This window comes from Salmo salar, chromosome 02 (genome assembly GCF_965601325.2).
Source record: "Salmo salar chromosome 02, fSalSal1, whole genome shotgun sequence".
Classification (NCBI taxonomy): domain Eukaryota; kingdom Metazoa; phylum Chordata; class Actinopteri; order Salmoniformes; family Salmonidae; genus Salmo; species Salmo salar.
In genome coordinates, this window is record NC_138292.1 from 9,304,339 (window position 1) to 9,318,167 (window position 13,829).

General features: G+C 42.5%; 2 protein-coding genes across 4 annotated transcripts in view; one reads left to right on the top strand and one right to left on the bottom strand.

The window, feature by feature from the left end:
• Positions 1–3,300: 3,300 nt before the first annotated feature.
• Positions 3,301–3,708, top strand: LOC145850274 (DELTA-thalatoxin-Avl1a-like). Its single transcript, XM_045697138.2, has one exon. The coding sequence runs from the start codon at positions 3,301–3,303 to the stop codon at positions 3,706–3,708; it is 408 nt and encodes a 135-aa protein (XP_045553094.2).
• An 8,280-nt stretch (positions 3,709–11,988) lies between these two features.
• Positions 11,989–13,829, bottom strand: part of LOC106595550 (gasdermin-E) — an 84,948-nt gene continuing 83,107 nt past the window's right edge. For all 3 annotated transcript variants that reach the window (XM_045697133.2, XM_082959611.1, XM_082959610.1), the window contains exon 10: positions 11,989–12,532. In XM_045697133.2, the coding sequence (XP_045553089.2) occupies positions 12,302–12,532 (231 nt within the window). In that variant the 3' untranslated portion in view covers positions 11,989–12,301. The remainder of the gene's footprint in view (positions 12,533–13,829) is intronic.

Here is a 13,829-nt window from a genome sequence, read left to right on the forward strand (position 1 = left end):
TGGGAATAGGAATGTACGTAAAGTCTATTGCCCCTAGTACATCTGGGAATCTAGCTCTCTTGTAAAACCCAGCTGCTGTTTCCTCTGTAGAATTTAACGTTACGTACTGATTCTTCAGAACGGCAAGAGCACTGGACACTCTGATTACAATCCTGCAGACGGTTGACTTGTGGAGTCCAAAAAGGTCCCCATCCACCATCTGGAAACATCCAGGTGTGTAGAACCATATGGCCACCAGGAGGTACAGCCGTGTTCCTATCACTCCCATGCTTAATGGTTGGTTCAACCTTTCTTTCCAGTTGCATTACCGCTTCTCCAAGGACTCTGTATCTCCTTTAAAACGTATCATTATCATAAAATTCAACAGGATTCAACCGGTCTCTAATTATTCTCTGAGGAACTCTGTCGTTTGGGTCTCTCCACAGTAGATATGCTGCCATTTTATCAGTTCAACCACCTCAAGTGGCAGTTTAGAATTCATCTCCAATCTAAATGTATTTTTTTAAATCTTTTTTATTGAGCAACAGGCTTAACATTAATCTGGGTTTAAAGTGAAAACTAAATGTAGATTAGAGGAAGGATTTAACTGAACTAGGATTAATTTAGAACCAGGTTTAAAATTTGGTGCAACAAGATTAATAGACAAACCTTGATTTAACCCAGTTTAAGAGTTAGTCCATGTTGGTGCAACCCACCCTTAATGTCAAGCTAAATGTAATAAAAATATATAATTTCAGAGGTTTAAAAAGGAACAGAAAATAATATATTTGAATAAACAAATACTGTTAATACAAGTGGTTGTTTTGGTTGTTTATTAAAAAAATGAATATTAAGACAATGAAAATATAATTTTCAAATAGCAATACATGTTGGAATTTGATCCAGCTCTGCATATAACTAACAATAATGTGTTGTTAGAGGTTGACTTCACAGCTCTTTAGTTTTAATAAAGTGACTGATTAATAGGAGTTCTGTACTACTAGGTGAAACTATAGGTGTCAATAGGAGTTGTATACTGCTAGGTGAAACTATAGGTGAACGTGTGAATGTTGTTGTGCCATTGTGCTGTGTCTCCACAGGCTTAGGGCCACCATCGCCACTACAACCGCCATCATGTCTGTTCCTACCCAGGCTGAGGCACTTAGTTTGATTTCTTCAAGGATTCCGACTCAACGCAACTGCACCATTGAGACTGTGAATAATTGTAGTTCCCACATTCTTCTCAACCCAAAGTAACTACTTTTTCTAATAAAAGCATTTTCCTGTGACCTCTAACCCCCAGACTACACCGTTGGCATCACGGCTGTTTGGCATGGATCAGACTGCGCGCTGCTTCTAGTGTAGACTGGGGGTTAGAGTCAGATTTGAAGAATCATCTCTCATTTACCACTAGCCCAGACTCCTTTCAGTCTTCACACCCACATTTTGGTTATTGAGACATTGTCAGTATCCTCTTGGTAGCATTTACTTTGCCTGGCCCAGCCTCTGAATTGCTCACTCCTCCCCCTATTATAATTTTTCTTTATGATTCAGTGTCTGACAGCACTTCAAACCCAGAAGACTTTGTAGACCCAATCAGGCCAATCAGCGTTCTTTCAGAAACCGATAGGTTGGCCTAACCTATAGTGTATTCAGACCCTAACTTTTTCCAAATGTTGTTACGTTACAGCCTTATTCTAAAATTGATTCAATTGTCCCCCCCCCCCCCTCAATCTACACACAATACTCCATAATGACAAAACAAAAAAACAGGTTTTTAGACATTTTTGCAAATGTATATAAAAAGTACTGAAATGACACATAAGTATTCAGACCCTTTACTCAGTACTTTGTTGAAGCACCTTTGGCAGCGACTACAGCCTTGAGTCTTCTTGGATATTTGGATGCTACAAGCTTGGCACACCTGTATTTGGGGAGTTTCTCCCATTCTTCTCTGCAGATCCTCTCAAGCTCTGTCAGGTTGGATGCACAGCTATTTTCAGGTCTCTCCAGAGATGTTCGATCTGGTTCAAGTCCGGGCTCTGGCTGGGCCACTCAAGGACCTTCAGAGACTTGTCCCGAAGCCACTCCTGAGTTGTCTTGGCTGTGTGCTTAGGATTGTTGTCCTGTTTGAAGGTGAACATTCACCCCAGTCTGATGTCCTGAGAGCTCTGGAGCAGGTTTTCATTGAGGATCTCACTGTACTTGGCTCTGTTCATCTTTCACTCGATACTGACTCGTCTCCCAGTCCCTGCCTCTGAAAAACATCCCCAGTCCATGATACTGCCACCACCATGCTTCACCGTAGGGATGGTGCCAGGTTTCCTCCAGACGTGACACTTGGCATTCAGGCCAAAGAGTTCAATATTGGTTTCATCAGACTAGAGAATCTTGTTTCTCATGGTCTGAGTGTTTAGGTGCCTTTTGGCAAACTCCAAGCGGGCTGTCATAGCTTCCGCCTGGCCACTCTAACATAAAGGCATGATTGGTGGAGTGCTGCTGAGATGGTTGTCCTTCTGGAAGGTTCTCCCATCTCCACAGAGGAACTCTGGAGCTCTGTCAGAGTGACCTTTGGGTTCTTGGTCACCTCCCTGATCAAGGCCCTTCTCACCCGACAGCTCAGTTTGGCCTGCGGCCAGCTATCGGAAGAGTCTTGGGGGTTCCAAACTTCTTCCATTGAAGAATGATGATGGCCACTGTGTTCTTGGAGACCTTCGGAGCTCTACAGACAATTCCTTCCACCTCATGGCTTGGTTTTTGCTCTGACATGCACTGTCAACTGTGGGAGCTGTGTGCCTTTCCAAATCATGTCCAATCAATTGAATTTACCAAAGGTGGACTCCAATCAAGTTGTAGAAACATCTCAAAGACGATCAATGGAAACAGGATGCACCTGAGCTCAACTTCGAGTCTCATAGAAAAAGGTCTGAATACTTATGTAAATAATGTAATTCTGTTATTAATTTTTTTGATAAATTGGAGAGAAATTCTACAAACCTGTTTTCGCTTTGTCATTATGGGGTAGTGTGTAGATAGATGAAATATATTTTTTTCATCTATTTTAGAATAAGACTAATGTAACATAATGTAGAAAGTCAATGGGTCTGAATACTTTCCGAATTCACTGTATGTGGGTAAAGGCATTCGAGAGGTTCAGCTTCATGAAACGCTCGTTGCTCATTTGCCATTTGTGTAGTTTTAGCCTAGAGTATCACTTACGCCCCTCTGCCTCCAATTTTCTCTTACAAAAAGTGTGATTGATTTATATTTTGGTGCCTTTTGGAGCAACCTTGTGACGTTTCTTTTATCACTAGGGTCTACATGATCAGTGGCTACAACTTAAGTCCCTTGGCGCCTACTGTGGGATCCTCAGAGAGAGACATCAGCACGTTCACCAAGACCTATGGCAAAGCAAGGGGAGCTGTTGGTGTTTTCACCTATGAGCTGTTCAATCCCTCCAAGAAGCACACTGAGATAATGGCTGTCATGTTCTCTGTGCCCTTTGACTATAACTTGTACTCAAACTGGTTTGCAGTGGGAATCTTCGACAACTGCAAAATATGTGATAAAACTCTTTATGATGAGATGTATAATAGTACGGAGAGAAAATTTGTCAGGGGTGAAGCAGATGGCTCCAGTATCACTTATAAAGGTAATGATGTGACCATCATGGCCTCCATGTCAAACAGTGGTAGTGCAGTCATGAAGGTGGAGGTGTGTGACAGTTGACAGCATAGTCATTACTAACCTTAAAACACTGATGGTGTCCAACTTTATGACTCATATGTGAAGATCTGAAGTGTAATTAGCAATTTCAATGTGATGCTTCCAGAATAACTTAAACTCCAATCAATAAATGGCAAACTAAACTGAGATTGGGTTTGGTTCTGAATTTATGAAAAGTCAAACGTTGTAATGAACTATTGAAATGTATGTTTTTATTGCCACACCGAAGCTGACTTGACACCAATGTTAAAAATGAATAAAGTTGTTCAGATATACTGTACAAATCTGCATTTTGGTGCTTCATTATTGTTTCAAAGTTCAAAGTTTATTTGCCACGTGAACAGGATACAACAGGTGTAAAACAGTACAGTGAAATTCTTAACTTGAGAGCTCTTTCCCAACAATGCAGTGATTAATAATATAAAGTGGGTTGTTTGGATCCCGGATGCTGATTGGTTGATATGCGGGAGTTGTGGGACAATGCCCAGAAAATACCATGTGTTAACCTCATAATTCTACTGTGCCGCAGCAGCACTGTACAAGGCAGGACATTAATAAACTTAATCTCCCTCTGAAAAAAATCTATACATTATTTGCAACAGTTAGGGGGTTGTATAAACCTACCAGTCTGCCTATGACCTGTGCAAAAATGAATTTACAAATGTGATCTCTCCTGTGCCAGTAGGCTAGCAAGCCCAAGAATGAACATGAAACTAATAATTCACCAGGAAAACCGTAAGCAATCAGAATTCCATTAATTAACCAGTGCAGTGCCGCCTATGTAGGCATATTGGACATTTATTGAAGTTCTGTCTCATCACCGAATTTCTGCTAGATAACTACATGTCAAATTAGTAAATAACTAAAGACCAGCCCTCTTAGGTGGCAACTTTAAAATAAAAAAACAAATTTACTTAATTAAAACATGTAATATTTTGGCAACTGTTTTATATAAGCAATAATGCCCTCGAACCCAGGGATTATCCTGTTACCGGCTCTAGGCGAACAGCCCTTAGTTGTGAGTTATATGTTAGGCAATGGCATTGTTGAATACTCCTTTCTGATTGGCTTGAAGAGCGTTCTATTCACCTCATTTTCAACGGAAATATGGTCGGGGTCTGTTTTTTTTTGTGGGGGACTTCCGGGCCAATAGGTAGCTAGCTGCAAACTCAGTACCGCTTCTCAAAACTTTCCAAACATGGATTCACGCAAAACAGGCATTTTATGTTCGGTAAGGTGATGCCACAATAACTGGCAGAAACCGAACCTGGCGCAAGAGTGTTTTGAACACCAAACTTTTGAGGAGCGAGTGCAGTTGTGAGGCACCTTTTGATTTGCACTCATCTAATAGGCTGGACATGACATTTTTAACAATGCTTTTTTTTTAAAATAAAAAGTTAATTGCATCCGCCGTGGAGCCCAGTTTCATAATATTACCATATGTCCCAGCTGCTTGCCGTTGTTTAGAAGTAATCATGGGAAAAAAAAAAAAAAAAAAAAAAAACCACAGGCCTTATTTTAGGGCATTTTTCTCCCTGCCAGCTCCTATTAGTTCTATTGAGCCCCATGGCACCAACTCGCCTTCCAAACGTTCTATTCCCAGCCTATTGTTCTACGTCACAATGCCTGATTTGCTATTGTTGTATAGGAGACCTGCCCACGTTGCTGGTAGTTTAAATGTAAACAGAAAATTACTCATGGAATTTTGTGCATTGTCCCATTGTTTCCTGTAAAAAGGAAATATCGGTATGTCTGTCTATTTTGCCAAATATCTCACAATGTGTATATTTTGAAAAATTATCTAATTGGACACCATTTTAAATCACGAGAATCTCCTCTTTCTAATTATGTAAGGCTGGGCAGTGTATTCCGTTGTCATCAAACGCTAGCCCCGAAATACCTTTTGCCCTTGGAACGCTGAGCTCCCCCCATTGTTTTCCCTACGGAGAGGCATGCTGGTATATTTCATCAAATATCTCGCAATGTGTATATTTTGATCATTTTAAAATTGGACACCATTTTAATCACGAGAATCTCCTCTTTGTAATTATATAAATTGAGCAGTGTATTCCGTTGACATCAAAACGCCAGACCAGAAATAGTCAGAAGTTGCCATTTTTTCCCCCTCCTCCCTTGTTATGCAGACATAAGCACCAACGAGATGCGGATGTTTACTTTCTACACAACTTATTTCTCAGTTTCGTCCTAAAAACAGATTGGACAAACTGAAATGGTCAACCCACACAGACAGTGTGGTGAAGGCGCAACAGCGCTTCCTCAACCTCAGGAGGCTGAAGAAATGTGGCTTGTCACCTAAAACCCTCACAGATGCACAGTAGAGAGCATCCTGTCGGGCTGCATCAGCCTGGTACGTCAAGTGCACCGTCCAAAACCGCAGGGCTCTCCAGAGGGTGGTGTGGTCTGCACAACGCATCACCGGGGTAAACTACCTGCCCTCCAGGACACAAACAACACTTGATGTCACAGGAAGGCCAAAAAGATCAAGGACAACCACCCGAGCCACTGCCTGTTCACCCCGCTACCATCCAGAAGGCGAGGTCAGTACACGTGCATCAAAGCTGGGACCGAGAGATAGAAGGTATTTTTCAATCTGAAGGTCAGCCTGTTAAACAGCCATCACTAACACAGTGAGGCTGCTGCCTACATACAGACTCGAAATCAATGGACACTTTAATAAATGGATCACTAGTCACTTTAATAATGTTTACATATCTTGCATTACTCATCTCATTAGTATATACTGTATTTTATACCATCTATTCCATCTTGCCCACGCCACTCGGTCATTGCTCATCCATATAGTTATGTATATATATTCTATTTCCATTCCTTTACTTAGATTTGTGTGTTAGGTAGTTGTGGAATTGTTAGAAATTGCTGCACTATCGGAACTAGAAGGACAAGCACTTCGCAACACTCGCAATAACATCTGCTAACGGTGTATGTGACCAACAAAACTTGATAGTTGTAAAATAAAAAGGGATACATTTTTAGGTGCCATTTAGGCGAAATGGGATTATAAGCGTAACTCCAGTCAGATGAGGCTCTGCGAACATTCGATTCCCTTCATTTGCTATGGGCTCGCGCTAGTGTTCCAGCTTAGCCAATGTTCTTTTGCCATTTGTCAGCCTTGGATGAATTTTGTCTCGTTCTATTGTCACGCCTACTCCAAAGGACAAGGAGTCTCTTTGGCTTTGGCTCAAACCAATCCTGTGTGTTCCAACACTTCGTGGACAAGAGGCCGAGTGAAGAGCATCCATTCCCCAAGAAGCGGCTGGGCTATGATGCTCCGGTACAGACCAGAAGGCGACATCTCATCAGGCCATCAACACATACATGTAGCTGTTAACTAGCTGCTACTCGCTAGCGATCGTCACAGATGGGTGTCCTGAATCATGCAGAAGTTAGCTAGAATAGTCAATCACAGTACATAACACTAGTTTACATGACGTTCACAGCTGACTAGTAGGTTGTTGGTAATTTCCAATTTGATTGTAAAACTCACCTTGATTCTGTACCATCATTGCCATTCGAGATTAGACTGATATACTTACACAATGTGCCATTGAAACCAAAAACCGTGTGTACATGTTGTAATAGTTAATATATTAGTTCTGGTCAGTGATATGGTATCACCACAATTACCTAGCTAGCTAAGTAACTAGCTAACATCAAACGTATCAGTCATAGAAAGTGTTATGATTAACAAATAGCCAGCGAGCTAGCTACCTTCCATAGTATTGCAGCTGCATGACTGCAAGACTTCCCCTGCAACACAAGAACACCCTGCAGTCTCCACCGTGCCGACAGATACACCATCATTCTGCCTGGATTTTTGTGTCTTGCTCTGACTCGGCATCTGCTTTCAGGAACACCAGGTTGTCATCCTCAAGACAGGGAATACGCACCCGCCCAACTTCGCCGCTGTGGAGGTACTGATATGCTTTTGTAGCTCTTCATCTCTGACCCATCCACACCAAGACAAAATAATTGAAGATGTCTTCGTAGGTGATATGTGGCCATTTTTTCATATTGTCCTCCCACTCTTGAATAATCTGCGGACGTGGCACAGATTTGGGTTTTTCTTGGTATGATCCCACAACATTTTGAACTAGCTAGCTAACCTTCGCAAAACGGCAAGAACGCCACAAGGGAAGTCATCCACAAAACAGAACGTTCGGACATTGTTTTGTTTCCGGGTTCTTCAATAAGGTGAATAGCATTATTTCCCTATAACGATTATCTCTTACTTATACCATGGCATTGTCGAATTCTCCTTTCTGATTGGCTTGAAGGGCATGCATTATTTTCCTATAAACGCAAAATATTTGCACAGTAGAATTCAATGGCTGTTTTGTAATTCAGTTTCTTTATGAAAATATTTTGCGAACTCCATGACAATAGCTAAAGCAAGGGGCTATAGCAGCACACAAGTAGACTACAAATGCATGCTGGGGCAAGAATGCACTGAGCACGTGAAGTGAGCGCTACTGGACCGAAATTGGAGGGCCAAGAAAGCCGACTCTCCAGCCTTTGGGATTCTCGCTCCAACCGCTAACATACTCTCGTGGAGGCCCCATGCACACCTCAGGAAAGAGTCTAACGCCCACAGTCGCCCCATCCCAATCCCCCGGGTATAGCCCCTCTCCAGTCTCACCAATAAATCTTAGTTGTAATGACAAACAAGTAACAATGAGTCGACATCCTTTCCTAATCAGTCTTAGCCATTATATTACGGAGGGGGATAGCCTCTGGGTATCGAGTAGCACTGCACATTATTGTTAGTAAGTACTGGTTACCTGACCTGGTTTTCGGCAACGGACCTACACAATCAATTATCACTTGTTCAAACGGTTCCCCCACCACAGCAATCGGGTAGAGCGGTGCACGAGGAACTGTTTGAGTCGCTTGCCCAGTGAGTTGACATACATGACATGTTTTACAAAATTGGACAACGTCAGACTTCAAACCTGTCCAGAAAAACTGTCGAAGGACTCAGTTATGTCTTTGTGATCCCCAAATGTCCAGACCACGCCTGGTCATGGGGGAGTGACAGCACCTGCTGTCGGGAGGAACAACCACTTGACACACTTCACTCACGACCTGGCCATTTACGCATTAAAACTCCATAAAGTAGGCGGTCTCCCTAGTTTTAGCTTCCTCAGTGGAAATTACTGAAGCAAAACACTTGAAGACTGAATGTCAAGCAGACACCAATCACCTTCTCGGGGGTGAGACAAAAGAATGTCATGCGATTTTGCTTTCCCCTGCCTTAGTTTTTACGGGGGTAAAAACCGGCAGCATTGCAGAAGGAATACTCTGTGCATTGTCTTCTACCTCAACATTCTCAAAAATGGAACTAGACAAATCCACCACATCTCCCAGCTTGCGAGATTGTGTGTTAACGAGGGCACAAGCAGGAAAAACATGGGGAAATGCTTGAACCAATTTATCATCTGCCGTTTTGATTTCTGGGTTCTCTACTACTTCTAACACAGGAGTGACATTACCACCAGCGATATCATTCCCTAATAGCAATGTGACTCCTTTTACTGGCAGTGTAGACACTACACCAACATGGAAACGTCCTGATACCAAGTCTGACACTAAGTGGACCCAGTGTAATGGTACAAGTACGTTTGTCTCTATACCCTGTAATATGACATGCGAGCCACAATACGTTTCAGGAGACCAGGGTAAAGCATCAGTAACGATTACTGACTGCGCCGCCCCGGTATCTCGTAAGATTTGTATTGGCTTTTGATCGGCTTGTTAAGGAAACAACCAGCAGAGAAACAGAGCATAGGATCCAGTTCCCCAAATGCTGAATCAATAACTCGGTCCAACGGACGAGCCAAAGACTGGACTAAACCCACGCTTTTTAATTTAGGGGATGGTGACAGGGCAGTCCACAATCCCGTGACCCTTTTGGTGACAGTAAAAAACATTCACGGATTTCGTGTGAAGGGTCGTTGGAGGAAAAGCAACCCGAACAAGGCTCTGATGACGTAATCGTTCTGCCTTCAAAACGAGGCGCACCAAAGCGTACTCATCTGCCAATAATGCTGCCTGGGCCAATATCACCATTTTCTGTTCATTTAAATGAACTACAAGTATATCAGGGAGGTTGCTTTGAAGATCCTCCAACAGAATCAACTCCCAAATATCAGCAAAGGTGTTAGCTTTGCTGGCTGAACACCAGCAATTAAACAGAGTCTTTGTCCCTAGCAAACTCAACAAAAGTACAGTGAGATGGTTGTGGTTCCTGAAGTGCTGCCTATAAGCTTCAGGCACCAACTCATAAGCCCGCAACAGTTGTTTCTACTTTACCGTACTGTAAACTGTCTTCCAGGGGAGAGAGCAGCTACTACTTCCTGGGCTTTCCCAGACAATTTACATTGCAACAGGAGTGGCCAAACCTCAAGTGGACAATGCAGCGCAGCAGAAACACACGCTCAAATGCAGAGAAATAGGAATCAACTTCCGGAGTGGAGGGACTAACGCAATATTTTTACTCACATCGAAGTGGGCTTGATGATGGGCAGATTGTGGAGTCACATTGGAGCCACATTGGAGCCAGCGTCTAGCTCCAGTTGTCAGATCCTAAACTCCTTGTCAATTTCCATTCTCCTAATTTTTAAATCAAAAATCTGTCTCTCTTTTTGCTCCATTTCTAAACGGGCCAGCTTCACCTTTAGCCTTGCGGTCCCGTCTGAACAACCCGAAGCAGAAGATAAAGGGTCAAATCTGGGCAATGTAAAGGGGGTACAAGCCAACCCCTTCCTCCGCGCTGTCCTTCGACTTGGCATAGGAAGGTCTACCCGTCTCCTCTCCTGAAGCCTCCCTCTCCTGATCTTCCAACGAGAAAATTCTCTCTCCTTAAATCCTCCCTGACTAGCACCCTTTAGGGCTTTCACTGGGTCCACCCTTTAGGGCTTTCTCAGGGACGAAGAGTCCATAATGGTCAGCTATAACGCAAAGGTCTACTTTACAAAAAACCTTCCAACCGATCAACAGAGGGGGCTTCAATAAACTGGGAGACTGCTAAGGCAGCCATGGTACACAGCAGCCTACTTAACACACGTAAACTAAACAAGTCACCCAAAGTCACACCACACCTCAATCACCAATCACTGAGAGCAGCAGGGTTTAATTATCCCAGATGAACCCCCATTATGTTACGTACACCTCTTCCAAGAGGGAACGCAACACCCTGCTACAACTCAACTCCCCGTGGAGTGAAAGAGGTATGTGACTGCAGCTGCGGGTAAGGATGACAAAGGCAGAAAATAATATCGTTAACAGGGAATTTATTACTTCACACAGTAATTTGGGGAAAAGGGGCTGGACGGAACCAAAGCAAAGAAAGTTAAAGAGCCCCCTCTCCTACCTACCCACAACTTACCTAACTAGCACCACCTGGCGCACTAACCAAAATACAGGGGATTTACCTAGTGTGCAGAGAAAGAGTACATACCTGGGACGCAGGCCTCTTGACTAAGCACTCCCAAGGTGCCTTCCCCCCTGGGAACAAACAGAATAATTACTAATGTAAGTAAACAATTTGAATGAACAAAAACACAGTCCTTTTGACATACACCTACAGGACCGGCTACAAACTACTGGCAACAAATTATACAACCCAACAACGACATACCTGGGAGCTCTCTCTCCTAACAAAGGAACACTGGCTTTTCAAGCTGCCGGAAGGAGTTTGTAATTGCCGACAGCTGTATCCCCTAACGAGAGGGCGGGATCAGAGCTCCAATCTGCACTGGGGCCGACCAATCAGCTGCTTGGGGAAACCAGGAAGCCATTTCCTGAAATACACACATACATATACACAAACCCACAACACAGAAACTGGGGAACATAACACCCTTCTATACACCTACTTCCTCATCCATTCTCCTTCATTTACACACAACATATAGCTTAGTCCTCCACACACCCATTCTCTCACACCCTCCTACACAATTTCATATTCACCCTCCCATTCATATGCACAGACACATACACCCACTCATACCCTCTCTCTCTCACACACACACACCGCATAGGGTATCTGATGACAAAATGTCTACGTTGTTTAAACACTGTGAACCTCACAGACATCACAGGAATGGACCATCATACGGACTCCACATATTGAGCATTGGGGTGCTGGACTTCCTCTTTGTTTTTATAAGTATACTTTTTAACCTGGTAGCACAGTAATGTGAGAACGTTTACACTTCAAATGAGTGTACAATAATAACAGACTTCACCAAAATGTTTTTTTATTTTTGGGGGGACATGATTCTGGTGAACAGTATTTTTGACAGGATTATGTTTCTGTTCTTGTCATGTGGATCACATTTAGGACCCCCCCCTCCCCCCCATCTAATGATTAGAAGAATGGAGGTCGGGACGTCTGATCGTTTGTTGAACTTTACTGAAAGCATTACAAGGATACATACATTGTTGTTCACTAGTTCTTTAGCTCAACTAGCGCAAGAGTAAAGCATGGAATGGAGTACTGAGTGTATCAGTTCAAATAGGATTTACAAGTTGCATGGACTCTCCCTCTCCCTCCTTACACTAAAGAGGCCAGGCCTTTCACAGTGATACTCATGACTAGAGGAAGGTATCCAGGCTGGTCCTTCATCTCTGTCCTCATCAGTGTGTCCTGCTCTCTCTTCAGTGTAACTTTAGAGTGACCAAAGAGACTCTCTGTCCTCCCAAACACCTCCTCCTCAGTCAGAACAGCCAGACCTGCATCTCTCAGAGAGAGGGTCTCCCCACTCCCTGCTGCCACATGCTGCACCTGGAGGACAAGCAGCACAGGAATACATTGATATGCTTTCTTTTCTGGGGCATTCTTGAATTAAGGTGGCATTTGCATCCCTCGACTTTGCAATAATGACAAACACTTTAAAATGACAAATAGTTAGACATTATACATGTTTTAATTGATATTGAACTGTTTATCAATGTGAAAGATAATGGAAGTCCTTCATACTGCAAAACTTGATTTTTATGCATTGTTTAAAGTACTTAGGGAAAGCAAATAGGCTTGTCCCAGTAGTGATGTGTAGAGCTGTAGTGACATGTTTCAGGGATTTAGAGACGTCTATCTATTATTTTGAATGCTATAAAATAAAATAAAAATGTAATATCATTAGTGTTACCGCCTTGTAAATCACTCATTACAAAGATATACAAGGACCGTGAGCATTCTTTCCAGTGGCAAACTGTTATCAGGGTAGGGGTCTATATTAAATAAAATGATTAGCTAATCAGACCCTTTTAGTATGTCATACATGTTATCATTCCAGTGATCATTTGGTGTTTAAATAAAACATGTCATTGGTGTAACTCAATTTAAATGAAGGGAAATTACACTGAGCAAAATGATTAATCAAATCTCTTTAGTAAATGATTAAGTCAATTACTTTTAAAAGGTTAAATGACCTTAGATTTGAGATCGGTAGCCTAAATTACTAACAAATGTGTCATTGGTGTGACCTATACTTTGATGCAACACATCATTCAGGGCAGCCCCACCACTATCCAGTAGATGACGCTGTTCTGCATGTAATTCTGGCTTTCATTCATGTCACAACATTATATCAGTAAGAAAACACATTTGATTTGTAATTGCTTGAGCTAATAAAGCATACAGGACGTGCTCGCTTCCCTGTTGTATTGTTATTTTTGGTACATTTTATTTGAGGAAAGGCAGCTCCCTAATGCAGCTGTTTCAGCCTCCCTCAGTGATCTGTTGTGGAGAGGCTAGCCAGGGAACTCAGTCAGCTGTAGCCCACTTGGGTGCTGCTATAGAGATTCATTAGTAGTGTCCGCCCAAGAAGGCTTGATGTCATTTGCCACAGATAAATAGACATCTTTTCTCCTGTAGCAATTTCATACTTGTTTATCGTCTTCTAGTTAGCTAGCTGAAAAGTCATCATGAATCAAGTCAACAATTGCCAAGAAAATTATTTTCAAACTTGTTGAGCTAAAACATCTTTGTGCTCATCAACCACTGAACAGGCTTCCGTTAAAATAAAGCAAGTTAGAAAATAATTAATCCTGAGTGGTTTGGATGGAACTTGCGGTGGCTA